The sequence below is a fragment of the Microplitis mediator genome, chromosome 2 (assembly GCF_029852145.1).
Source record: "Microplitis mediator isolate UGA2020A chromosome 2, iyMicMedi2.1, whole genome shotgun sequence".
NCBI classification, from domain to species: Eukaryota; Metazoa; Arthropoda; class Insecta; order Hymenoptera; family Braconidae; genus Microplitis; species Microplitis mediator.
Window position 1 is genome coordinate 1,794,001 of NC_079970.1, and position 26,170 is coordinate 1,820,170.

General features: G+C 30.1%; 5 protein-coding genes across 8 annotated transcripts in view; 2 read left to right on the plus strand and 3 right to left on the minus strand.

The window, feature by feature from the left end:
* Positions 1–305: 305 nt before the first annotated feature.
* Positions 306–5,045, minus strand: LOC130663940 (zwei Ig domain protein zig-2). Its single transcript, XM_057463521.1, has 7 exons — positions 4,890–5,045; positions 2,106–2,306; positions 1,870–1,928; positions 1,703–1,787; positions 1,437–1,620; positions 1,046–1,365; positions 306–932 (listed from the first exon to the last, which is right to left on the minus strand). The coding sequence occupies exons 2-7, from the start codon at positions 2,304–2,306 to the stop codon at positions 915–917; spliced, it is 867 nt and encodes a 288-aa protein (XP_057319504.1). The 5' UTR covers positions 4,890–5,045; the 3' UTR covers positions 306–914.
* A 1,228-nt stretch (positions 5,046–6,273) lies between these two features.
* Positions 6,274–6,582, minus strand: LOC130664150 (probable DNA-directed RNA polymerase subunit delta). The gene has a single exon (XM_057463944.1). It carries the CDS (start codon positions 6,580–6,582, stop codon positions 6,274–6,276), a length of 309 nt encoding a protein of 102 aa, XP_057319927.1.
* Positions 6,583–13,573: 6,991 nt separating this feature from the next.
* LOC130663941 (translation initiation factor eIF-2B subunit epsilon) lies at positions 13,574–15,875 on the plus strand. The gene has a single exon (XM_057463522.1). The coding sequence runs from the start codon at positions 13,685–13,687 to the stop codon at positions 15,671–15,673; it is 1,989 nt and encodes a 662-aa protein (XP_057319505.1). The 5' UTR covers positions 13,574–13,684; the 3' UTR covers positions 15,674–15,875.
* Positions 15,876–17,273: 1,398 nt separating this feature from the next.
* On the plus strand, positions 17,274–19,679 carry LOC130663943 (xyloside xylosyltransferase 1). The gene is made up of 3 exons (XM_057463528.1): positions 17,274–17,914; positions 17,990–18,463; positions 19,388–19,679. The coding sequence occupies exons 1-3, from the start codon at positions 17,471–17,473 to the stop codon at positions 19,592–19,594; spliced, it is 1,125 nt and encodes a 374-aa protein (XP_057319511.1). The 5' UTR covers positions 17,274–17,470; the 3' UTR covers positions 19,595–19,679.
* Positions 19,680–19,869: 190 nt separating this feature from the next.
* LOC130663942 (putative uncharacterized protein DDB_G0277255) overlaps positions 19,870–26,170 on the minus strand; it is a 45,435-nt gene continuing 39,134 nt past the window's right edge. For 2 of the 4 annotated variants that reach the window (XM_057463524.1, XM_057463526.1), the window contains exons 7-10: positions 26,128–26,139; positions 25,624–26,052; positions 23,768–24,277; positions 19,870–23,518 (exon numbers count right to left, since the gene is read on the minus strand). In XM_057463524.1, the coding sequence (XP_057319507.1) occupies positions 21,066–23,518; positions 23,768–24,277; positions 25,624–26,052; positions 26,128–26,139 (3,404 nt within the window). In that variant the 3' untranslated portion in view covers positions 19,870–21,065. The remainder of the gene's footprint in view (positions 23,519–23,767; positions 24,278–25,623; positions 26,053–26,127; positions 26,140–26,170) is intronic. The other 2 variants (XM_057463527.1, XM_057463525.1) reach the window with 2 other exon arrangements.

A 26,170-nucleotide genomic window follows, 5' to 3' on the forward strand; every position in this document is an offset into this window, starting at 1 on the left:
AAAAATTTCAAATTCGTTTTAATTCAGTTTAATTCAGATTCAGAACCAGAAATTGGAGAATTATTTACGAATTAAACCGAATAGAATTATTTAAATTCGTTTTAATTTGTACAAATTCTGGTTTTCCTGCCGAATTAGACAGAATTCATTTTTAAGTTAGGCACCGAATTAACAGAATTTATCTGAATTAAATAGAATTAAAAATTTAATTCTGTTTAATTCGATCGAATTCAGTTGTTTAATCAGGGTCAGGTATTTAAATTAAATAATAAATTTCCACATTATTTAATTCATCATAATAAAGTATTTTTATTAATATAGTAAGTACATTGTTCTGCCAGGTAATATACATATCAGTATCATTACCATCACTTTTAAATATATTTTTTATTACAATGATTATTTATTTATTTATTCAATAATAATAATTTAATTTAAATAATATTAATTTATGTCAATCAGTAATCGCACCACGTGCAATTAAACAATTGGCTAACTAAAAAAAAATATGTAACTCAATAAATGAAAAAATACATTTTGGGAATGTTACACGTTAAAATAAAAAAAATAATAATAATAACTACTTATTAAATTAATATAAATATAATAATTACTGACTATGGGCCGGCCAGGTTATTGATTGGAAAGTTTACCTATACCACTTGGTGACTAGATAATTACATTGCATAATATATATATCTTAATATTTTTGACTCGTTCGTAGCCGCTTATTTTTTATCTTTTTTACGCAAATTATTTTTCATATATAATTTATATGTTACGGTATTTAAATTTGGCACAATAGTCAGCTATCTACTTATTCTAATTTTTAAATAGATGGATTCAAGTACTCTCATTGGCCATTGGTTTATCTTCATTAAATTCTATTAAAACAAATCTATCGAATTATTTTTCTAAGTCGATCTTCCGTTCTGTAAATTAAAAATCATTTTTATTAATTACTTAAATCAAATAAATATAATAAACATTTATTTTATAACTTGACTTTTACTTTTTTTCTTATTAAAAATGAGTTAAAACTTACTTGGACCGGATATAGAAACGTTGATTGACGGTCTTCGCCGAACTTGGACTTGGCTATGCAGACATATCCGTCCATGTCGACCCACTTGAGGGAGGAGATCAAAAGGTCTCCGGAGCTGAGCAATTCGTACCGCGGATCCGTGGTCGGGGTGATTGTTGTGCCGTTATACGTTTGCCAAACGATGTCTGGTTTGGGTTCGCCCTGGACGGTGCAGGGAATCACCACCGTGCTGTCCTGGGACACTAGCATCGATGAAATGAAGTTTGTTATCACTGGTGCGCGTATCAGGTTACATCTTTCGGACAAGTCTATTGATGAGGCTGTAAAAATTAATTAATTATTTAATAACTCATCAAACATTTTAATTACTCGATAATTAATTAATACTTACTGTCAATGTCGATGTATGTCGACGCTACCTGGACTTTCTCGTTTATTATTGACACGCAGTGAATGACACCTTTGTCTGCTTCAGAAGCGCAGTCGACGATGAATTTTGATTTTACGATTCCAAAATCAACTTTTTCTTTTGACGGCTCGTGGTAGACAAGATTTACGTATTTTAGTTTTTCAATCTAAAGAAAATTTTTTTATTTTATTTTTATTCATTTTATTGATCAGCATAAGTAATAATTCAAGTAAAAAAATTTTACTAACTTGACTCTGTAAATCATCACCACGGAGCCAATGGATTTGTGGGAACGGTGACCCGTAAGCTGTACACGTTAATTCTCCGGATTGTCTGTAATAATAAAAAAAAATTATTATTATTATTATTAATATTATTAATATTAATATTGAATAATAAAATAAAATAAACTTACCCTTTGGCAAGTAAAAGTGGTCCGCCAGTGATTCTAACAGGCTTCCGTTTGGCTTTTAACTAAAAATAAATGGTAATAATAATTTATAAATTTAAATACTTAAGTGATTGGCAGTAAAGTAAGTAATTATATAACGCAAAGACTCAAGGTGACATGTTCCGTGCGAGATAGTAATTTATAAGTTACTACAAGTGAGTCATTTTTTATCAGTTGTAATAATTATCCGGAATACTAACCGCTTTATGATGATGTGTCTCAATATTGTCGGTAAGTGAATTTGTGTATGAATCGTCAACATTTTTTGGTCTGTCATCGTAATCATTGGCGACTTCTCTGGGTGATTGGGGGTCAAAACTTATGTAATGAGTAGCAGTCATCTGAATCACTAGGGTCAGGAAAAAGAATCCCGCCATTGACTTTGGAATAGTTTGTTCCATCTAAAAAAAAATATAAATCACATTTATTATCAAGTAGTTAGTAAGAGTTTAAGTAACAAATATATAGATCGAGGTAATAAAATATATCAAGTATTTCTTGACAACATTAACCCGGTGAATGGACTTGGATTTACTTTGACCCGCAAATCCAAATGCATCGTCATTTATTCCCGCTCTTTTGCATTCATTTAATTTATCATGACATTGCTTGTGCGCATAAAAAAGAGTCATCCTCGCATGCGAATTGACTCTCATCTTCTGTTCTCAAACTCGCGAGTAAAGCGTAAAATAAAAAAAAAACATAATAATAATAATGTAGAAAAAAAATGATAATAAAAAGGCGAAGAAACTCGAACCGAGTCACGATCAGCAATTCCATTAGTGTCTCACAGCTCCTTCTCGTGACTTGTAACACATACATCATTTTTCAATTGATACCTTCCGATCGTACCGTTTAATTAATTAAGTATTTTATAGTCAAGGTTCGTTATAACATATATATTATTATTATCAAATATATATTCGATTAAAAAACTCATGTGCGGTTAATTATTTACTGTTTATTTATTCAAAATTAATAAATAAATTATTTTAATTAAATAAATAAAAAAAAAACAGAGTTAATTTTATTGACCGGTGTCTGACTAATAAAAATTTTACTACTTAATACATTTTTATGCCTCTCTTATTTTATGCTGACAATAAATTCAAACGGTATTAATTAAGCTAAGTACATTATATTTTATTTACTTTTATTTACCGGGTAATTCATTTTTTTATCTCGACTGACAGAATTTATGGGTGAAAAACGAGCGGGTAAATTAAAAGTTTGTGTGATTTAATAATTTACCCGCGTAAAAATTCGCGTGTTTAAAAATGAACTAGAGATTTGAATAAAATAAGACGTAGACGATAGACGATAGTTTCAGAGACAACCAGACGCATATTCGTCATCATTCGCTGTCTGCCACTGCTGATCTTGTCGGAAGACACGTTTACATATATTTACATCATATATATATTCACATAACTTTGATTTAATGTCAATCCATATACATATGTACGCATTTGTAATTTAAAAAAAAAAATAATAAAAATATAATTGCCTCTAATTGTTTAAAATTTAATTAATCGGTATGAAAGAACAGGATTTATGATGACGTGAATTGACGGAAACTCGTAATTTAATTATATATAAAACGTAATAATGTATATACGTAGTAAGAGTGATTAATGTAATAAAGTTGAATGAAATTCTTTGGTGTTTATGTTTGAGATTGAGTGTAATATGTCATGCTACGTCAGTGGTAATAATTTGCCGGCTGGTAAATATATATATATATATATATATGAGTTGTATAGGGAGTTGGAGTAATTTTAGTTGTTACATTAGTTAGTAAATCAGTACAGAGTAGTAAGTTGTGTTGGGTTTTGTCAAGAGAATTCGAGTGGAATTAGTGTAGAGCGAATTGAGTGATAGAGAGATAAAATCGATGCTGGAGAAGGGAAAGAGAACGAGAGGAGAGTTTTGATATGATGATATCACGCATGCAACACTTGTCACTTTAATAAACTCACTTTTATTCCGTTCCCTTGAGGAGTATTAATGTATTACATGGATTATTTTTTTAAAAATTATAAATAAATAATGAAATTCGCCGGACTTTATATCGAGTCTCTCGATCGAGGAAAAGGGAGTAGGGATAAATAAATAAAAAGTAAATGGAGAATGGAGTGGACAAGTGTCCGAGGATCTGAAGAGAAATCTCACGGGTTGAATAAAATATCAATTAAAATTCGAATGGACCGACAACCGGCCAAGACATTCAATTCGCGTGTAGTGCATCGATCGTTCGTTCACCGCTCGGTTGCTGGATCCTACAAGCCCGCGAATCACGTGTACTAAAATCGAGATCTTCATCTTAATCGCGATCATGAGATATAAGACACGTGGAATTATATTTTCTTTAAATTAAATGCAGGTAAATAATTATTTGTCTTTGGGAATCACGACAACTGTGATAACGTCTGAAGAATAAATATTGCAACCGACATTCCGAGGACTGAATATCGATAATTTTGCATTTGTTATTTTTTTTTTTTTTAAATGTCATTTTTAAAATTGACGTTTAAAAATATGAATTATTTGAATTTTGAAAATGGAGTAAAATTGTCAAGTAAAATAAAAAAAATGTATAGATGTATATATTATATATATTTTTAAATTAATAAGGTGACTTTAAACTCAGTAGATTTGACTACGTGACTTACTGCATGATGCAACAAGCCTGCAATGTGAGTCCAGTACAAACTTTATGCAGACGTGCAACAAAAAAAAATCATTTCCTCTGCAATCTATGTCAATTTATATAGTTTTTTTATTTTAATTAACAATTAAATTGTTAAATTATTTATCTGGTTAACTGATGACTAAACTACTGCAATTTTTTACTTTATTTATTTATTTACCGTCTGATTTTTCTATAATAAAATGGAGTAAATAAATTTAAAATAAATAATTACTGTCAACTGAGACATTAAACTCAAAATTAATGTTTAAATAATAGTAGAGACAGGTCTTACTTCATTAGTAGAAAGTAGTTTTGGGCTGAGAGTGTTGTCTAGAGGAACGACGAGATCCCTTCTATTCGGTAGCACGGAGCTAATAAGACTGCCGGAATATCGCCCGAATACCCGACGATTTACTTCAAACACGTGGGTAGACTGCGTACATCTGACTTACCGACTAAAAGGCACGTGTTTTCTGTCTACGTGTATATTTAAAACTGATGATTCTTGATTTTATTTAAATCATTTATTGTTCCGTAACAATTTACTATTTCTCGTCATCTTTTAAAACCAAATTTCAAATTTACTATTTGTCTTATGACTTATAATTTTATTTGAAATAAATTTCCCGGTTGTAAGAAAGACAAGTATACTTTTATAATGGAGCTGAATTAAATAAATTAGTATTTGTATAAAAATTAATATATTCAAGATGTGATTAGACTAATAATGAATTAGAGTTTGATGAATTTAAATGTGTGTTAATATATGTATGAATGTATGTGTAGATAAATATACACGTGCAGGTTCAAACTAGTTAAATCAGCCAAGGAACCAGCCAACTGTAGTGTCCCTTAGCCATCACCGAGATAATATCATACGTACGTTCATCCTATGATCTAATTCCCCGGTACTTGAACTCTCAAGTCTTAACTTTGTATTTCAGTCTCTTAGCAATTCATATTATATCACTCATAGTCTAGTGATAAACCTGATAACGCGTACCGCAAATTAAATATTCTGAAAAATCATTTTTCTACCGTTCGATTTTATTTTTACATAACGAACTCGTAATTACTTTTTTTATTTTACTATCATTTAAACTACAAGTTTTATAACAAAATAAATTTACTATCCGTCGCGACAAATTGCGAATTCAAAAGGTAGGTCAAGGTGCGACGACGAGAAATTCATCCGTTAGTTTTAAATTTTTAAAATTAATTTTTCATTTTTTGAATATACAAAGTTATGAAAAAATTTTCTAGTAGTGTGATAAAGTTGATAAGTAAATAAATATATATGTGAAACTTACCATTGTAAAATAAATTTTTGTTGATGAGGTAAAAACAGAGTAAATAAAGTCCTTCTGGTAATGTTTATAAACTTGATGAATAAAAAATAAATAAAACAAATAAATAACTAAAAAAACAGTGAAGCGATGTATTGTCAAACGAACAAGCTCGACAAAACGTCGCAAGATGAGTTAGTACTGTGAGCTCATGATCCCGATATTTATACTCAGAAATGCAACAATCGTGACGTATCATTTGCGCTCGATTGGTCGGTTACGTGCTGATGGCGGGGGATGTGGATATCTCTTGTGGACCAATCAGAGAAAATAATAAAACCCACACCCGTTAGTGACACATCTATCGTGTAAAACGTCGTCACCTCACGGTCACATCACACCACCATTATTATCATCATCCTCATCTTCATCTTCATCTTCATCCTCATCCTTATCATCCACGTCATCGTCATGCCGGCGACCACCACGTAGACATATTTTGCACCCCCGTCTCTTGCTCCAGCGGTCAGCATCACAGGCGGACGGCTGCTGGAACAGACCGCCGAGACTTTTATCACCTGGGGACTCTGCCCATCTCACGTTAAATTTATTTAAATCTTTAGTTAAATTAATTCTAATGTCAGCTTCCACGACTTTGCTTACATCTTTTAATTCTTCGGTAAAATCTACATAAGCCATTTTCTGGAAAAAACGTATCACTTATCGCCCATCGATTTACTTTCGTTGTACATATTTAATTTGCTGTATATTTTATAAATTCATCCTGTTCTTGGTATATCTATTGGGTATATCTTTGACGTCTGTTTCAAAGGAAAAATTTATCTCCTGAGGGTTTTACGCTAAAATAATAATATTAATAATAGTAATAATAATAATGATATTAATAATGTTTAATTGTCCATGTGCGGCGATGACGCAAGTTACCAAATAAATTACACTAAAGAAACCCTATGAGGAAATAAAAGTTTCGTAGACAATAACGATTAACAATTAACGTACCACGATTATTACAATATTCCAAGAAATTAGGGTGTCATTTTTATTGACGGCTAAATTCATTTTTTATTTGTTAAAATTTATCAAACTAATCCGTAAATATCATTTTTATTTTTTTACCTGAAAAATTTTTTCTTCAATAATTTATAATTTCGGTGATAATTAAAAAAAAAATACGATTATTTTTTTTTTGAATAATTTAACAATAATATTTTTCATATTTTACGTATTGATATTAATTGTCATTTAAATTTTGATTAAATATTTTGAATTTAAAAAAACTATTTATAGTTTTGTTGTGAAACTGTTATGGTTCGAAAATATATTTTTCATTAGTCTTTTTTGCGCAATATATTTTTCAATAAAACCAATATTTTAGGTGATTTCAATAGCGATAAAAATAAGACTGTGTACTATCTGGTTTTTAAAATACAGACTGATTAGATGGTTATTATAAATTAAAATATGGTGCGTCAATAAATATTAAATATTTACTCACTATAATAATTATTATTTAAGAATCAATATAACATATTGTCAAACGGGCCAACATTGTTGCAATAATTATAAAAAAATTTTACCAGTCATTGATATTGACATCGAAAATAAATTTCAAGTACGTAATAAATTATCCGATCTTTTAGTTATCTTTATCTATTTCGTTAATTCATAATCCATTAAAACCAAATATTATTACAATGATGACGTCTCTATACCTTTTTTTTAAATCTTAACACGTGTATACTCATTTCGACTACTCCTAATTTAAATAATTTGTCTTTCGATTAACTGATAACCGCCCAAAGATATTCAAATAATTGGTAATTTTCATAATCACTGAATCCCCATTTTTTCTCGACTTAAATTATTATTCAAATTTATTCTGACGATCATTCAAATGCTTATTGAAAAAATTTATAAAATAAAAACCTATTAGAAAATAAATAAATTTTTTTTCCTTTAAACAAAATAATAAATCGGGCAATTTGATTTAAATCTACACCAGCTATAGGCAAATAGATAAAAAATTAGTCATCTGGTAAAATAAAATTCCTTCTTCATTCATAATTTGAAATCCAAGTTGCGAATACAAGTTCGTGCACGTCTGTAAACGTCAACGGGCGTTTAAATCTAGCCCCTTACCCAGCGTCTGAGTACAGGTATAAACTTGGGCTGAGCGGTATAATTAAATATCAGAACCCAAAGGGCCGGATCCTAGACATCAAGTGGCTCATGGAGTCTAGACATTCCTAGAGACTCGGACTTGGACTCGGATCTACGTGACTTGTGAGCAATGACTCTCAAAGTTCGCCGATCGCGGTGAGTCTCATCTCCAAGAACCGATTCTTCAACAGCAGATGACCCGGTCCTTAGCCCCCTGTCCCCTCTGCCCTCATACCACTATCCTATTTCCTCTATTCATTATTACCAATACCTTTGTCCTCTTCTCGGCTCCTCTGGAGGCCTCAAGACCTTTCATTTTATTTTCCCCGGAACCGAACCTCTGGTCATTCACTAAAAAAAGTCGGTTAAATTTCTTCGTTAAACGTTTTATCTGAATGAATTAATAGTTTTTTTTGTCTGTTGACCCTAAACATTGTCATTGTTCTTGGAAGCTGAGCATTCATCTACAATAGCGAGATAAATGAGTAAGAGATGTCAAGGCTCTTGTTCTTAAATCGAAACAATTCAATGATGCTCTGTAAATTATGAAAAAATAAAAAAAATAAATCTTCAATAAATGATTCCTTAGATTTTTATCTATTTTAAAATAGTTTCGATGACTTCTTAGAATGATTTCTTCTACAGCGGAATATATGCAGACCCTATTGCATCATCACTTCGTGTTACGTTGCTCGGAGTCGGTAGTCGACGTGACAGATCTACACATATTATTATATATATGTGTGTATATATATTTAAATGTATGTGCGGGTATGGAAGTGTGTAAATGGAGAAAGATATAAAGAATGAAATATAATAAGAATGATGTGCGGCAAATGGATGAAAGCAAAGAGAATAATGAAAAAGAGAAACGAGAAAAGACCAGCATGATCATGTATTTCTATATATGTATATAATATATATATATATATATATATGAATATGCATATGCCAACGAAGGAATATCAATGGACTTTGAATTAGCGTGTTGTATTTCGCGGAATTATTTCCTTCGCCTTTTTTTTACATTCATACCATTGATTTATTCTTCTATAACTGCTTCTCACTTATACATATATATAATTTTCATATATATGTACCACCTATAAAGGCATCATCTTTAACATCGAGTATGAAATATCGCACCGATCGCTGTTTCATAAAAGGCGGGGTAGTAGAGTACGAGCGTAAAAAATGAAAAAAAAAAAAAATTACATGGGCAGATAATTTAAACCTGCGAAATTATCATTAGAGGCCTTTCATGATTAGAGATTGCATTGATAAAATCATGTACTTAAAATAATTATCTTCATCATCCTATTAAACCCTTCTGCAATCGATAATATTTTTTTCAAACTATTGCTATTCTATTTTGACATCTCGATGTCTAGATGATTTTTTTCTTTCTTTTGCCATACGCCCAAAAAAATCTAATTACCTTTTCTTATCACTTGTTAAATTACAGTTTAATAACCTGATATATGAAATTGTTATCAATTATTTTAGTGATACTTCGGACACTAATTGCTTGTAACAAATGTAAGAGTGTTCAATTTATCTAGTATTATATATTACATATTATTGGGCAAACGGCGGCAATTTGATAAATTATAATTTAATTGACTAATGACTTAACAAAATTTAAAAAAAAAGTCGTTAAATAGTAATCAGAAAATTTGATATTCGTGTACTTGCTGATGATAAAAAAAAATTTTAATTAAAAATAGTTTTTTTATCATAATATGAATTGTCAATTTATTGGTTTATTCTACATCGATATTTTAAAAAATTAAAAACTTACTTACTTGTAAATTACTTTTATTAATTGACATATTTTATTTATAAAGATGATTTACTAAAATTTTATTTTTTAAATGCGCAGTAAAATACGATAGGAATTTCGTGTAATAAAAAAATTATATATAAATTTATGGTGACATTTAGTTTTTAATTTTACAACATTCATTAATTCTATTTAAATTTTATATAAACAAATTAAATTTTTTATTCATTAATAATTATTTTACACTTTAATTACCACAACTGCGTTTAATTTTCAATTTTATAAACAAAATATTCGTACCAGACATTAATCATAATAATAATAATTAAAAATTTATTACCAGAGCAATTAACTTTATTTTTAAGTTTTTCCCTTCCATTGTGTTTTTTAAAATGAAAAATATTTATAGAAATTATTACTTCCTCTCGTTCAGTAAATTACTTCAAATATCATATTAATTTAACTGTTATTGTTTATCTAAATAAAATATAATAATAATAAAAAAAAACAACATTATTCATTATATTGATTAACTTTTTCGCACGAACTTCACTAATAGACCTCCTGTGACTTCAATTACACTTCATTTATGTTGATGTTATTTTTACATTAATGAATTTTTACCAAATTGTTCTCACATGTAGCATTTCGCTAACTAAATAAAATCAATTTATCCCAATCAAGAAAAATGACGTATGAACAAGAGTTGGTTTTTTTTTTACAAAAAAATTTATAGATATCGAAATATTAAACGTAAATAGAACGTTTTGAACGTAAATTAAACGTTTTGGACATTAAAAACTCAATTTGACAGCTTCTAACTTATTCCAAACGTGTATTGGAGTATCATAAATCGAAAACGTAACTAAAACCTATTTATACTTACAATAAGAAAACATAAGCATTCCAAAAAAATTTTTTCATCGATTTTGTACTCCTGGATTATAATCACGTCGATTCCCTAAAATTTTGTCGTCCGACTTTCTGGCTCTTAAATAAAAAATTCGTATTTTGAAAAAAAAATTTTTTCAGTTTCATACTTCTATCTTTAACACTACATATTTATACCTGTTCATATATTATGATATCAAGGTTATGAAAATTGTGATTACAAATATTGAAATAAATTAATTAATGTTATCATTAAACTAAAATCATAACTCATAAAATTACCAATTTTTTACGAACCAAAATACAAAAAAATCGTTCAATTTACTTTCAAAACGTTAAAAACGTTCAATTTACGTTTAAAACGTTAAGAATGTTTAACTTACGTCTAATATTTTGACTCGGGTATATATTTGATAAAGAAATTACATTTAATATATTTATTATTATTATTATAATCATACTCATCAATAGTCTGTATTGATTAATATTAATTTAATAGGCCCTAATCACCCCCTACTGTGTAATTTCATCAATTTTGTTTTATTAAATATACATGTAGTAAGCAAATTAATCTAAATTATTTATATAATTTAATTATTAAAATTTATATAATTTAATTATTCAAATTTTGAAAATTTACTTGAAAATTTTTGAATAATAAAATATATTCATTTAATAAAAGGTAAAAAAAAATTACAAGTTATTACACTTTAGTCATAATTGAATTAATTAATGAGTTATAAATAGTATATGCGTTTATCAAATTTTATTGGGCTTATTTTTATATTTAGATGCTATATGATATATGTAACATTTAGTGTCATACAATTAATGGGTAGACAAGATATAAATGTCTTGATAAAAGCAATTTTATTTTTAATAAATTTTGCGCGTACTTTTTTTATTGATTTAAAAAAAGAATTTTAATTAATTAATTTTGAAACTATTTTTTTTTTAATTATCATTAATAGCGTAAATTAAAAGTTCTAATTTAATTTATTTATTTAACTGCCATTAATAGGACGGGTATAATTTTACCTCAACTTCGGGTAAAAATTAAATATTTTGAAAAATTACAATTTGTTTAAAAATAATTTACTGTGCATCTGCAATTTTAAGAAAAAATTACCTGTAGAAATTTTTATTTGAAAAAAGTTAAAATACTTCTTACAAATTAAAAATAAAAGTTTTTAAAATCTTCTTTTCTTGAAAACTTGGAGAAAATTTTTCAAATCAAAAAAACTTATGTCTTGAGAAGTCAAATTTGACAACTTTTCTATATAAATTATCAAGGCTTCGGAAAACTTTGGGTAGAAAATTTTCAAGGCAATAAAAAAATTTCTTTTTACATGACACGATATTATTTTTGATTTTAGTTAATTTTTTGAAGTTAGTGAAAATTTTTTTTACTGCTATGAAAATTATCTGCCGAAAATTTTCATATTTAAAAAAAAAACTTGTGTAAAATCCCGAGAGGTACACGGATAAAATTAACTTTAAAAATTAGAGTTTGAAATTATAACCCAGAACCCGGGTGTCAATATGGGGAATTTAGACTTTCCAAATTAAAAATTTTATACTATGTGTCGTCAATTTTCTAAGTATCAGTTACGATTTTTAAAGTTCAGATAGTAATTTTTCTTACATAGACAATAAATTTTCATACTTATCCTGTAATTATTCGTCTTAATCATAAATGAAAAAATTACTATTTTGAATGATAGTTTTTACTGATCACTTTATTATTATATTACTTGTCGTTATCAATTTAAATAGTTCATTTTTTTATGATCCTGAAGTTACCAGACAATTAAAAATTTTTGAATTTTTTTTTTAACAAATCGATTGCAAAAAGATAAAAAATAAAAATATGCGCATGTAGAAAATTTAAAAAACTATAGGTGCAATTTTTTCAAATATTTTTTTTCATAATTTATTGTTCAAAAAAAAATCCAAAAATTATTAGACGTCGGATAACTATGATCCTGAAGTTAACAGTCAACTCATAATTCTTGGAATTTTTTTCCAAACGATAAATTATAAAAAAAAAAAAACTAAAAATATGCACATATAGAAAATTTAAAAAAACTATAAGTACAATTTTTTAAAATATTTTTTTTTTCATAATTTATCATTTAAAAAAAAATCCAAAAATTATTAAACGTCGGCTAATTTCAGTATCAATATTTTTTTCCGTGTACAATTTGGCAACTTTTGTATAAAAATTCATAAGACGAACATTTTCACTAATTTCAAAAATTTACTGAAATTAAAAATATTATTGTGTCGTGAAAAAAAATTTTTCAAAAAAACACTTTTCTATTGCCATGAAAATTTTCAAGTCTCAATAATTTATGATCCAGAAGTTAGCAGACAATCAACAATTTTTGGATTTTTTTTTCACCAAATCAATTGCAAAAAAAAAAACAAAAAAAATGCACATGTAGAAAATAAAAAAATCTACAAGTGCAATTTTTCAAAATATTTTTTTTTTTATAATTTATCATTTTTTTTAAATTCCAAAAATTATTTGACATTTGCTAACTTCAGTATCCTAATAATTTTTATAAAAAAGTTGACAAAATTAACTTCTCAACTAAACAAATTTTTTTTCTACAAAATTTTCTCAATGATTCAAGAAAATAAAATTTTCAATGCGCAATAATTATTCTCACTTTTCTCAAAAAAATTTACTCAAGAGAAAGCAATTAATTTTTTCGAGCAGGGGAGGGAACGTGTGACGTCACAGGATTATATTTGAATTTTAAATCGCTGACAACGCGCTCTAGTGAATCAAACGAATAAAAAAAAGAATAAAAAGAAAATTTGTTATCGACAGTCGTTACAGCCCATCAGTTACCAGCTTTGTTGATTTAAAGCGAGTTAACCTAAAAGCTAAACAGTTATAAAATTACATAAATAATAAAATAAAATAAAATAATAAAAATGTCAACAAAGCGCGGAAACGTGAAATCAATACTTGACAACCAGCAATCAGTGCAAGCGGTTGTATTAGCTGACGATTTTAACACCAGTTTATTAACACCTCTGCAACATATTTTTCCAAGTATCCTGACTCCAGTTGCTAACATAAATCTACTTGATTACGTCGTTCTATCACTCATACGATCTGAAATAAAAGAAATATTCATTTATTGCAGCAGCCATATCGACCTCATAAAAAATTATATATCAAAGAAAAACTACGACGACATAACAGTATCGCTCATAATATCTGACGGGTGCAGGTCACTGGGAGACGCGCTGAGGGACATCGACACCAAGGGATGGATCCGCGGGGACTTTGTTCTGATCCGCGGCGACGCGTTTATCAACACAAATTTATCCAACCTTCTGAACAGACACAAAGCAAAAAAAGACAAAGACAAAGGCATCGCCATGAGCATCATCTTCAGGGACGTCGGAAGCTCCAGACACTCGACCCTCACCAACGAGTCGTGCTTCTACGTGGTAAATAAGCTGACAGACAAGCTGATTTTTTACAAAAAACCGGAGGGACACGAGAAGAAACTAAAGTTCGAGTTGAACTGGTTCCTGGACCACGAGCAGATCGAAATAAACACCGGGTTCATTGACAGCCATGTCTACATGTGCTCCCAATCGGTCCTGTCATTATTCTCCGACAACTTTGACTTCCAGACCATGGAGGATTTCATCCGAGGGGTTTTGCTCAACGAGGAGATCCTCGACTCCAGAATATACAGGCAGGTTCTTGATGCTGATGCTTACGCGCTGCCGATATCTTCCTGGCCAGCGTATCATACTCTGACAAGAGACATTCTTCAGCGGCAAAGTTATCCACTCACTCCTGACATGCTGGCTCCTTTAAATGACATCATATATTCATCAAAGAGCACTTACAAGTACAAAAACTCCTGCCTAGCACGTGGCTGCATCCTAAAAAACGACACTATTGTCGGTAGCGACAGCCAGCTTGGCAACAATACGCTGGTGAGTCGCTCGACAATTGGGAATAATTGCACTATTGGTGACAATGTCGTCATTGACAACTCATATATTTTAAATAACGTCACTATAAATAATAATTGTCATATAAAAAATACTTTTGTCATGTCAAATTGTCTTCTAGAAGAGCGCACCTGTGTGGAGACTTGTATTTTATCTCAAGGACTGCAGGTTCCAACGGACAATTATTCAAATTGTATTTTAGAAGCGGACAAGGGGAAAATATCTGCCGTGGAGATGGCGGACTACGAGGACGGTGATGGTAAATTTTTGTACTTCAAGAAAATAAACTCGGAGACTGGTGTCGAGGATGATGACGACGACAACGATAATGATGACGATGACAGCTCGGTGATGGAAGAGATCAGCAGCAAGAGAAGCGGACAGTCACCTGATGATATACCAGATGACACTCATATATTTTTGACAGAAGTAATTGACAGTCTGCTGAGGGCCTACCAGGACAAGCTCAACTGCGAGAATATAATCTTGGAGATAAACTCGTCTAGGTATGCGTACAACGTTGGGATACGGGAAGTTACGAACAATGTCATCAAGGCGATTTTGCTGCTGCCCCTCCACTACTTGAGAGAGGAAAAAATTTATGTCGACAATGTAAATTACCAGAAGACACTCAGGGCCATGATAAATTACTTCACCCCGATTATTTTAAATTACGTTAAGACTGATGACGCACAGGAGGATTGTCTGAGCGCGATCGAAGAAATTTCTGACAGCAATGAATTTATTTTGAACTTCGCTCAGCATTTGTTTCATCTCTTTTATGACAAAGATATTTTAAGCGAAGACAAAATTATCGAATGGTTCAATAGAAATGATGATGATGATGATGATGATGGAATTTATAATGAAAAAATTCGTAAAGTTCTACAGCCATTTATTAAATGGCTGAATGAAGCCGAAGAAGATTCTTCTGATGAAGATTAATTACAAATATTCATTTTGTAATAATTATTGTTATAAAAAAAAGTAGGATACGATTCATTCGCTTATTTTTTAACCGTAAAAAATTTACTCAACAGATTAATAAAAATTATAGAGCGAATTTAAAAAAAAGTGGACTACTTATTAATGAATATAATTTTTTTTATAATTAGTATGTAATTATAAATAAATTTATTTAAAGCAAGTTGCTGTATTTAGTCATTTAATTTTTTTTTTGTCGATAACTAAAAAATTTTGACTCCAGTTGACATTTTCAGCCCCACCTCCACTTTTTTAAAATTTTCAATGACTTTCAATCTTCATCTTAACATGAGTGTGAGTGTAGCAGACAAATTTTAAATTATTAATGGAGTAAGTAATTAATAAAATTTAATTTAAAAAAAATTAAAAAATGTATTTTTTTTAAATTATTTATTATATTTATTTATAATTTCAAATTTGTCTGATGTCTGCTATTCACACAATGATACTGAAGTTAGCAGACGTCTAATAAATTTTGAATTTTTTTTTAGACGATAAACTGCAAAAAAAAACATATTTGAAAAAATTGCACCTGTAGTGTTTTAAATTTTCTATATGTGCATATTTTTAGTTTTTTTTTTTTTTGTAATTGACTTGAAAAAAAAAATCCAAAAATTACTAATTGTCTGCTAACTTCAGGATCATTTCACACACGATCCTGAAGTTAGAAGACAGTTAAAAATTTTCGAATTTTTTTTTGAACGACTTAATTTAAAAACAAAATAAAAATATGCACATGTAGAAAATTTAAAAAACTACAGGTGTAATTTTTTCTTAATTTTTTTTTTTATAATTTGTCGTTTAAAAAGAAATCAAAAAATTATTAGACGTCGGCTAGCTTCAGTTTCCTTCACACTCGTTATTCAAAAATTTTCTTCAGCTCCTAATTAATAATAACTCAGTAATTTTTTTGAAATTCTATCCCGGCCTTTTTTCAATTAAGGTTTCATTTTTTTTTTTTTTTTAATTAATTAATAAAATTTCAATACGATTATGACAGTTCGTGATACCGAAGTTACGTCTATTAATTTTTGAATTTTTTTCTACACGATAAATTATGATTCTGAAGTTAACCGACATCTAATAATTTTTGGAATTTTTCAAAATCATAAATTATAAAAAAAAAAATATTTTAAGAAATTGCTCTTATAGTTTTTTAAATTTTCTACAAGTGCATATTTTAAGTTTTTTTAATTTTTGTAATTAACTAGTCGAAAATAAAATCCAAAAATTTTTAATTGTCTGCTAAATTCAGAATCATGATAAATTACAAAAAAAAATATTTGAAAAAATTGCACCCATAGTTTTTAAAATTTTCTACATGTGCATATTTTTAGTTTTGTTTTTCTGTCATTAATTTGTTGAAAAAAATCCTCCAGCTGTCAGTTGTCTTAATTTCTGCATCATTGACAGTTCAGTCATTGAATATTTAAAAAAAAAGGGGGGGGGCTGCCCTTAATTAGCTCTGATTTAAAATAAAAATATAATTATTAAAATAAAAATGACTATTCATTAAAAAAATCGGTGTACTCAAAGTGAATGTCAATCGGAGTCGATTTTTTCAAACTGTTTAGTAGGATTCAAAATGGCGGCGAAAGTGTGTCAATAAGTCGTGAGTTGAAAAGAAATTAACCAACTAAATAAATATAATGCAGTTATTATTGTTTATAAAAATAATTTTATAAAAAAATATTATCTCGAGTCTCGAGGAAAATGAATATTACGAGGTGGTTTAAAAAATGGTGAACAAGTAGTTAAATGCGCGTGTCACGTAATATTTTTATTAAATTGACACTTCTCGGGGCAGTATTGCTCGCTGTATTATATTGTTTACAAATATCAAATGGTTATTACTGGAAGTACAGTAACGCGCATAAACAAAATGCTGTTGCTAATGAAAATCACTCGGCCACCCTAGACCTCATCAACAAAAACAACAACAATAATAATAATAAGACATATGTAAATAAATTTATCAACTCACTAGATAATTCGATGACAAATAATTATAATGTATGGTGCATATTTACAAAAGTGACGACAAATTCACCAATGAAAAGAAAATTTCGTATTTTTACTGAATCATTATTGAAGTATTCGTCTGTTGATATTTATTTTAATGTAATTACTGATAATGACAGTCGTGTTATTGCTGAAGAAATTATTAATAATATTATTTTAGTATTTAAAAAGTCTATACAGGTAATTGGCTGATTGATTAATTAATTAATTTATTTATTTATTTATTGAGGTGGTAATTAATTAAAAATTGTCTAGGTGCAATATTATGATGTACATAAACTGGCGTCGCAGCTTGAAGACATCGTCTCGGTGATGTCGCCAAAATTTAGCAGCAAACCTGGAACCTATTACTCGGACGCTCTATTTTTCCTGTCACTTGGCCTGCATAGAATAGCGTCGCCCCGTCAGAAGCTGGCGGTTATGCTGGACGTAGACACTAAATTTCGCAGGGACATAAAAGAATTGTTCAGAGAGTTCGACAACTTTGGACCCGATGCCCTGTTCGGTTTAGCTCCGGAGCTCACTCCGGTCTATAGACATGTGTTGTATTTGTACAGGAGTCAGAATCCCAGCACTCAGTTCGGCGAGGCCTGTTCCTCGGGTGGATATCCTGGTTACAACAGCGGAGTGGTTCTGTTTAATTTGGAGAGATTGAGAAACTCATTGGAGTATGATCAGATTGTCAGTATGGATATGGTTGAACATATTACTGCTAAGTATAGTTTTAAGGTACGTATTTTTTTTTTTTTTTTTATGAAATCAAGTACTGGCTGATTGTCATTAATTCTAAAGGGACATATTTTTATACGCTCTTTTTACTTTAGTCACTGAGTAAAACCAAAAGGGCCTACAAGTTTTTTTTTTTACTTCTGATCGTACTGTAGATTTATTTTAGAGCTGAAAATTTTTTTTAAACTTTTAGCTCTAAAATAAATCTTCGGTGTGACGTCAACTGATTGCACTGACGTTCGATCCCATTAACATTCGGTTGGAAATGATGAAGATGAAGGTTTTGGAGATGATGATAATGAAAGTTATGAAAATCTAATATTAAAAAAACTCAGAGGAATAGGATCAGGACAAGTTAAGTCTGAGGAAGGCTTAATAAAAGCCGAAACGTCGCGAATAAATATGAGTTTTAAATGATAGTAAAGTTAGCAGACATTTGAAATTAAAAAAAATTTTTTTTAACAGATAAATAATGAAAAAAAAATATTTATGAAAAAATTCACATGTTGGAAATTTCATGAACTATACGTGCAATTTTTCAAAATATTTTTTTTAATATTTATTTTTTCGTTAAAAGAAATCCAAAAGTTTTTAAATGTCTGCTAACTTTATTGTCATGAGTTTTAATTAACTTGTCCTGATCCTATTCCTCTGAGTTTTTTTAATATTAAATTGTCACCAAGGATCGGAAACATCATAATCGTTATGAAAATCTTTATGAAACTGATGAATTAGATCAGTTGTCAGTTGGATCTAGTCTGAGATCAGTTGTCATGGAACCAGTCCACGATAATTGGCAATAAAAAAAAAATTATGAGCCCTTTTGGCTGTAAAGTTTCCTAAGTAAAAAAATCTGTCCTTTTGAAATTAGTAGCGCGATATTTAATTGATAAAAAAAAATTAATTTGAATTTTATTGGAATAGGGACACTTGGGTGATCAAGATTTTTATACATTACTGGGAATGGAGAGACCAGAACTTATTCACACCGTCGATTGTGGGTGGAATCGACAATTATGCACATGGTGGCGCGACCGCGGTTACGCGGAAGTCTTTTCAAATTACTCACAGTGCAATTCCGAAACAAAATTATGGCATGGAAACTGCAATACCCCTATTCCAGTCCATTGAAACATTGAGATTTAAATGTAAACTGTGATTAAAAAAAAAAAAAAAACATTTCCATGACAGGTACAAAGTAAAATAAAAAAGTAAATTTTTTTTTATACTAAATATTAAATCTATATAAATTATCAGTATTTATAAACTGCCATACTCTGAAATTGGTGCTTTAAAAATAAAATATTAATGATTGTAACGTTTTTTAAATACAGTAATTTATATATTAATTATATAATTTAAATTGTTAAAGGCCAAAAAATACGTAATAAAATAATTTAAACTAATTATGTTTAAATATTTTTATATTCATACAATATTACAGCGTTAATAAATTATTTATATTTTATATATATATTTATAATATGTTTACATATTTAATTACAGGTTCAAGATGTATAACCATCACGTTATTTCTTCACAATCCTCTTTATTTTATCTTATAATTATTCCTTACAACTAAATAGACTACAAATATATATACATATATATATATCTATATATATGTATATATATTCATACTTTCCCAAGAAAAAAAAATCCAATTGACTCAGCATTTGTTTTACAAAATAAAATAAAACCTTTGGTCTCCAGTAGAAAATCCAAGTAATTGCATTGATATAAATTTTAATAAATATATAAACTTTGGTAATAATTTTTAAAAATAAAAATTAACCAAAGTCAGGCTGTTTTATTATTTATTTCCGTGTCAATGCAATGTCACGTTGAATTTTCTTAAATTATGTGAGCAATGTTAAATACTGCGATTAATATTAATATTATTATCATATATTTTATTAACTTTCTTATATACTTTGGACTAACGCATTCAGTACAAATATTTTTTTTTAAACTCAGTGATTTTTATCACCTGATAAAATTACGTTTTAAACGGGCGGTAAATTATAAAATACCCGTTCACTTAATAATTTTTTTCCAGGCACTGGACTCTGCTTCAAACCAATAGCAAGTACGCTAGTACAAAAAAACAATTAATTTTTTTTTAAATTCGTAATTTAAAAAAAATAATTAAATGTAGTACTGATTTTAAATTAAACTTAAACTCTTAATTACTATTAATATTATTATTATTTCTCTCAAAGAAACATACATGTATATATATATTAATTAATAATTAAGCATCAACAAGCTATGTACAGCATACAACAATATTAATATCAATTTGATTAGATTTCCACTGCTAATAACTTGCCCTGTCGTTACAATTGAGCCTGACAGATGCAAAACTACAACAATAATAATAATTAATTAAATAACTATCAATTAAATTTATATCTTAAATATTAAATCATCTTTTGACAATAATTACAACTCGAGTCAACAAATCGCAACTTACTGGCGCTTGTTTTATTTTTTTAAAAAAATATATATATATTAATCCACATTTACTTTAACAAATATACAACAATCATTAATCAAGTGATTAATTACTCAAAAAAAAATTACATTACATTCAACAAATTCAAGAAACGCTACTGACGTTTCTCAATTTATCTCGTCCGAAACCGCGAATGGACTCCAGCAATTGATCCCGCGGATCTTTGCCGGGCGCCGATAACGGCCTGGAATTTTTGCGACAGTTATTATTATTTTTTAACGTCACTCCAGTTATGATGGGCATCGTCGGCGGAGGTGGTACGTGCGAGTTGACTTTAACGATTTCCTTTTGAATCAAATTATCCGAGTTTGAATTGAATTTCCCGGGGTCGTTAAATTGTATCTTGAACCCCTTGGGAGCGGTCGCGGGTCCGTTCAGCCTAGTGACGGTATTGTTAAATTTTTTTTGTCCGAACCCGTTGGTGAGGTGCTGGGTGTCAATGTCAACGACGGACGTGTATTTTTTACCTCCGTTGGCTATCGGAGTTTTTGCGCTTCCATTAGTCGCTGAGAGTTTCAGCGGGTTTTTATTTACCGACTCGTTGGACCTGGGGTCAAATATATCTGAATACCGATGGGCATTATTGTTTATATATTTTGGTGTTTTAGTTCTTAAATTAACTTGGCCAAAAGTTTGAGTTAGTTCTTTAAAATTAACCGGTCTCGTATCTATTTTATTATCATCATCAACTTTAAATTCCGGTTTGTCGTTATGCGATTTCTTGAGCTCGACATTTGTTACGACTGGTTTGTCTTCGTCTTTCGTTCTCGTGTGTAATTTTACGGAATTAATCTGCTTGAATTCACTATCATTATTATTATTATGAGTGATAGCAGTTGTTGTTGTTGTTGATGTTGATGTTGGATTAGAACCAGTGGTAGCGGTCGTAGTGGAATTGACTTGACTGTCAGTCCGTTTAACAGACACCTTTTTATTATCATTACTATAATTAATAACATTACTCTTGATACTCTTTGGCAAAGTTTTGACATAATTATTGGTATAATTAACCACCGTGTTGGTGTCACTTGTGGTATTTAAATTAACGACGGTCTTGCTACCACTGGTATTTACGCCGAATTTGTAATCAGTGTCCATTTTAATCTGAACATTAGCACGAGGACGCTCTGACCAGCTACCGAGACTTATTGCCGGTGGCCCGGTGTATCTGTAACGTTTTATCTCTTGCTCTGATTTACGAGCTGGCGATTCAGAGCCCGACTTGTCTTCGCTATTTAATTTTACTTTAGTAAATTGCCCAGAATTATCATTTTTCATCACTTCCACTTTGTCCTCGTCTTCTTTATCACCTTGGGACGGCTGAGTGCTTTTTAATTGAGGCAAAATACTCTTTAGCAGTTGGACAGACTGCAATTCACGCTCTTGTAGATTTTCATTCAATATCTTGGCGCTATTGTTATCAGACCAAGTGTTGTCTTTATTTAAATTAGTGACGCTTGTTGACTTGATCATGCTGCCGGTGTCGACTTGATCAGAGATTTTATTTTCGCGGTACTTGGAATTATTTGTCAAGACGATGTAACTTTTTGACCGATGGACTGAATTATTTATTGATTCCGGAGGTGAATCTGCTTTTATTTTTTCTTCAACTTCTGGTGGAATTTTTGCCTCAACTTTTGTTGGAGTTTTAAATTCGTCTTTTACTTGGCTGCCTACAAAACCTGGGGATGATTCTTTATTGTACTTAGATATTGAATTAGCATTAATATTACGTGACAAAGTTGCAAATGTCTTGACAATCCTGTCTTCAGCAGGATCCTTAAATTTAGGAGTCGATTCTCTGGAATCATAAATATTTAAACTCTTTTGTCTTGAGTAAGTCGTTATTGTAAAATTCGGCAGAGTATTTTCAATTGGCGCGACTTTTGGCGTCGACGTTTCAATAGACGATTTCCTGCTGTCATCAGCCGTCACTTTGTTTCCTTGACTAAAAGACCCGCTCTCAAGTTTACTCTCCAATTCATTTATTACATTTCTTCTCAACTCGACATCTTGCTCTTTTTTATTTTCCCCAGTCGCAGAACGATCAGACAATTTATCATCTGGAACGCGCTCCGTTTTTCTGCAACTATCAATTACTCTATCAGTGGTGTCATAATTTATATTTTTATTTGTGTCTACATCAATGGCAATTGGCTCTTTGAAGGCTTCAACAGATCGCAGGGTAATGGTGTCGTAGCCATCGTAATCAGCTGCTGGTGTGTTGTCATCACGAAACGCTGATGGTGGATCCGGTAATTGATATTCCCAATCGGTGCCAGACAAATCTTCCCCGTTTGCTGATACATAGTCCGAAGTGTCTTGCTGTGAATTAAATGTCGAGTTCTGTTGATCCGAACCTGCTTCATTATTATTATTATTATGAGGAGAATTTAAATCTCTGGCGTATATTTTTTCCGGATCGGTGGTTTTTACTTCGCTGCGGGACTTGGCAACTTCTTCGTCCGGGAGAACGCTCGCTAGAGTCGTCGAAACTTTTTGCAGCAGACGATCAATTTCGGTTGGACTTTCATTGCCTAAAAAAAAGAGTAAAGAAGTTAATAAATGAAAATATAAAAACAGAAATCAACGAGTAATAGAATCGCAGTATCGCAAAGTTAAATTGGAAAGTAGGATGCAAACAAAAAAGTACAATCCATAAATTGAAATAAATAAATGGGGAAAAAAACAAAAGTAATAATAATTTGATAAAATATTTACAGTAAATGGATTAGTTATAAAATAATTTGAATATAAAAAAGTGTTAGTAGGCTAACGACATGCACCTGCTTTCCCTGTCCCTTGACTATGTGGTTCCCCTTCTTTGATATTTCTATAGTGTAGTAAATTTTCCATTGGTAGAGTTAAATTAGAGGCAGTTGTTGTTATAAATGGGTGATATTGTTCTTCGTTAGGCGTCTCACTGCTAGACAATGCATTCCAAGGGCTTTCTATGTCCAGTTTTGTTCTACCAGCTTCCATATCTGGAGATCTCGAGGAGAAATTATAATTCAATGCACTCGAGCTGGCTGGGAGATTTAAACTGACGGAGAGATCATCATTTTTTTTATCTTCTCTCTCCTCTTTTTTATCTCCAGCTCCCTCGGAATTTTTAGTGTTTAGCTCCGGTGCCTCTTGTTTTGACTCCTTGTCACTGACTTGTAAATTAAATTCTCTTTCTTCCCCGGCAGTTACTTCTGGTACCCACTGACTTTGTGAAGACAAAGCGGAGCTAATACGCTTTGGAACTACGGGTCCTCTACTACGTGGCTTAGGAATAGGAGCAAATAATCCAGCTGGAGAAAAAATTAAACAATAGCCATCACCAACTTTTACAGGATTTATTTTAAATATAAAATAAATGCGCAGGTTAAGCCAGAGGCGAATGCTGATAGAGATTTAATCTCGAAGCGAAGGTTAATAATGAAGCGTATAAGGAAAGTTATTTTAAAATATTTATTTATAATTATCGAGGTAATTATTTTAATTACGTAATTAAATAAAATAATTATAAATAAATATTTGTGTAAATAGATTTAAAGATTGTGATGTAATGAGGACAGAGTAATTTATTTTTTCAAAAAGGAGACCAAGTGATTGAAACAATTAAATTTAAAATAAATAAATTTTTATTGGATTGAATTAATAGCCAATAAAATAAATATTAAAATTATGGTAATCGCGATTTATAAAATACCGTTTGTCTAAAGTTATAAATTTATTGAGACTTAAAATAAATTGAATTAAATTGATAAATTATAAATTTAAATAAATATTCAAACAAAAAATTCTTCAAATTTACTGTCTAGTATTAAATTGAGTCTATTAATAAAGTTATTCCAATTTTCATTGGACTCCTGTCGGCTGACCAGTCCGGGAGGCGGTGGTTTAAGTATACTCAATTTATTATCAATACAAATATTAACATTTGATTTATTATATAACGGAAATGACGGTATATATTTTATTTCGCTGGGAATAATAACGTCTTGAGCATCAGCATCAGCATCAACATCACCATGGCCAGTATCAGAACTAACCGGTGGTTTTTTTATGTCAACAGGTTTCTTAGACACAGCAAATATCTCTAAATTACCCGGTCGCGATGATGAATTATTTTTAAAAACATCATACTCGGATACAGAGTTTGACTTTCTCATTCTACTGGCCTTTAAAAAATAATAATTCCTGCTTTTAATCTCTGGGTCTTCTAATTTAAGGTCACTGACATCCCGAGATCGATCTTTACTCACTACTATTCCTCTCTCCCTCTGATTCCTATCATAAGAACTGAAACTCCGTGAATTATTTTTAATCCACCTATCGCTATTTTCTTTATCGCCAACCCGATTAGAGTACACGGGACAGATCTTATCGTTTTCATTTTCGACGCTGTCTAATTCAATATTAGATATCTTTTGTAAATTTTTTCGTTTATCGCGACAATTTTTATCTAATTTTATTAATTTTTTTCTGGCCTTATCATCACTGTAATTATTTAAACAATCTACTGATTTTATTTTATCTAATTTAATTATTTCATCATCTTGGTCTAGTTTTTCATAAGAATTTCGAGATATAAAACTATAAGATATCTCATTATTACTATTACTAAAACTACTTGAGCTACGGACTAACTTACCTCGTTTAATAGCTTTAGCTTCTACGGTTTTTACTTGTTCATTCATCGATAAATTTTCAGCGGGAACTGATTTTTTTTCAATGACTACAGATACTTCAATAGGAATGGGCGCTTTTCTACTGCTTTCAATCTCATCTAATTTATAATTATCATTTACAATTAGCGATTTCGACTTATCATCGAAGTTAGTTCGATTTAAATCGGCAACTGTTTTAATTGTATTACTGCCAACAACGATATCTGAGTTTGCTTTTGAGTGAGTTTCTGTTTCCGATGACGCAGCAATATCTGACGGTGGCTTTGATACACCCATGTCCGAAGTAAGAGACTCCTCTGAGTCAACAATACGCTCAAGAGCCAGAGATGATATCGCCGAGGACAGTGGCCTACTCACTGGAGGTTGAGGTGCCGCCCGTTTTTTTCTAATACCTTAAAAAAAACAGACAATAATAATTACCATCGAGTTTATCGCTTACTCATTAACTATAAATAATCTTAACTCACTGGAATTAGTTTCTGTTTACGCAATAAAATGGAGTATAGAGTT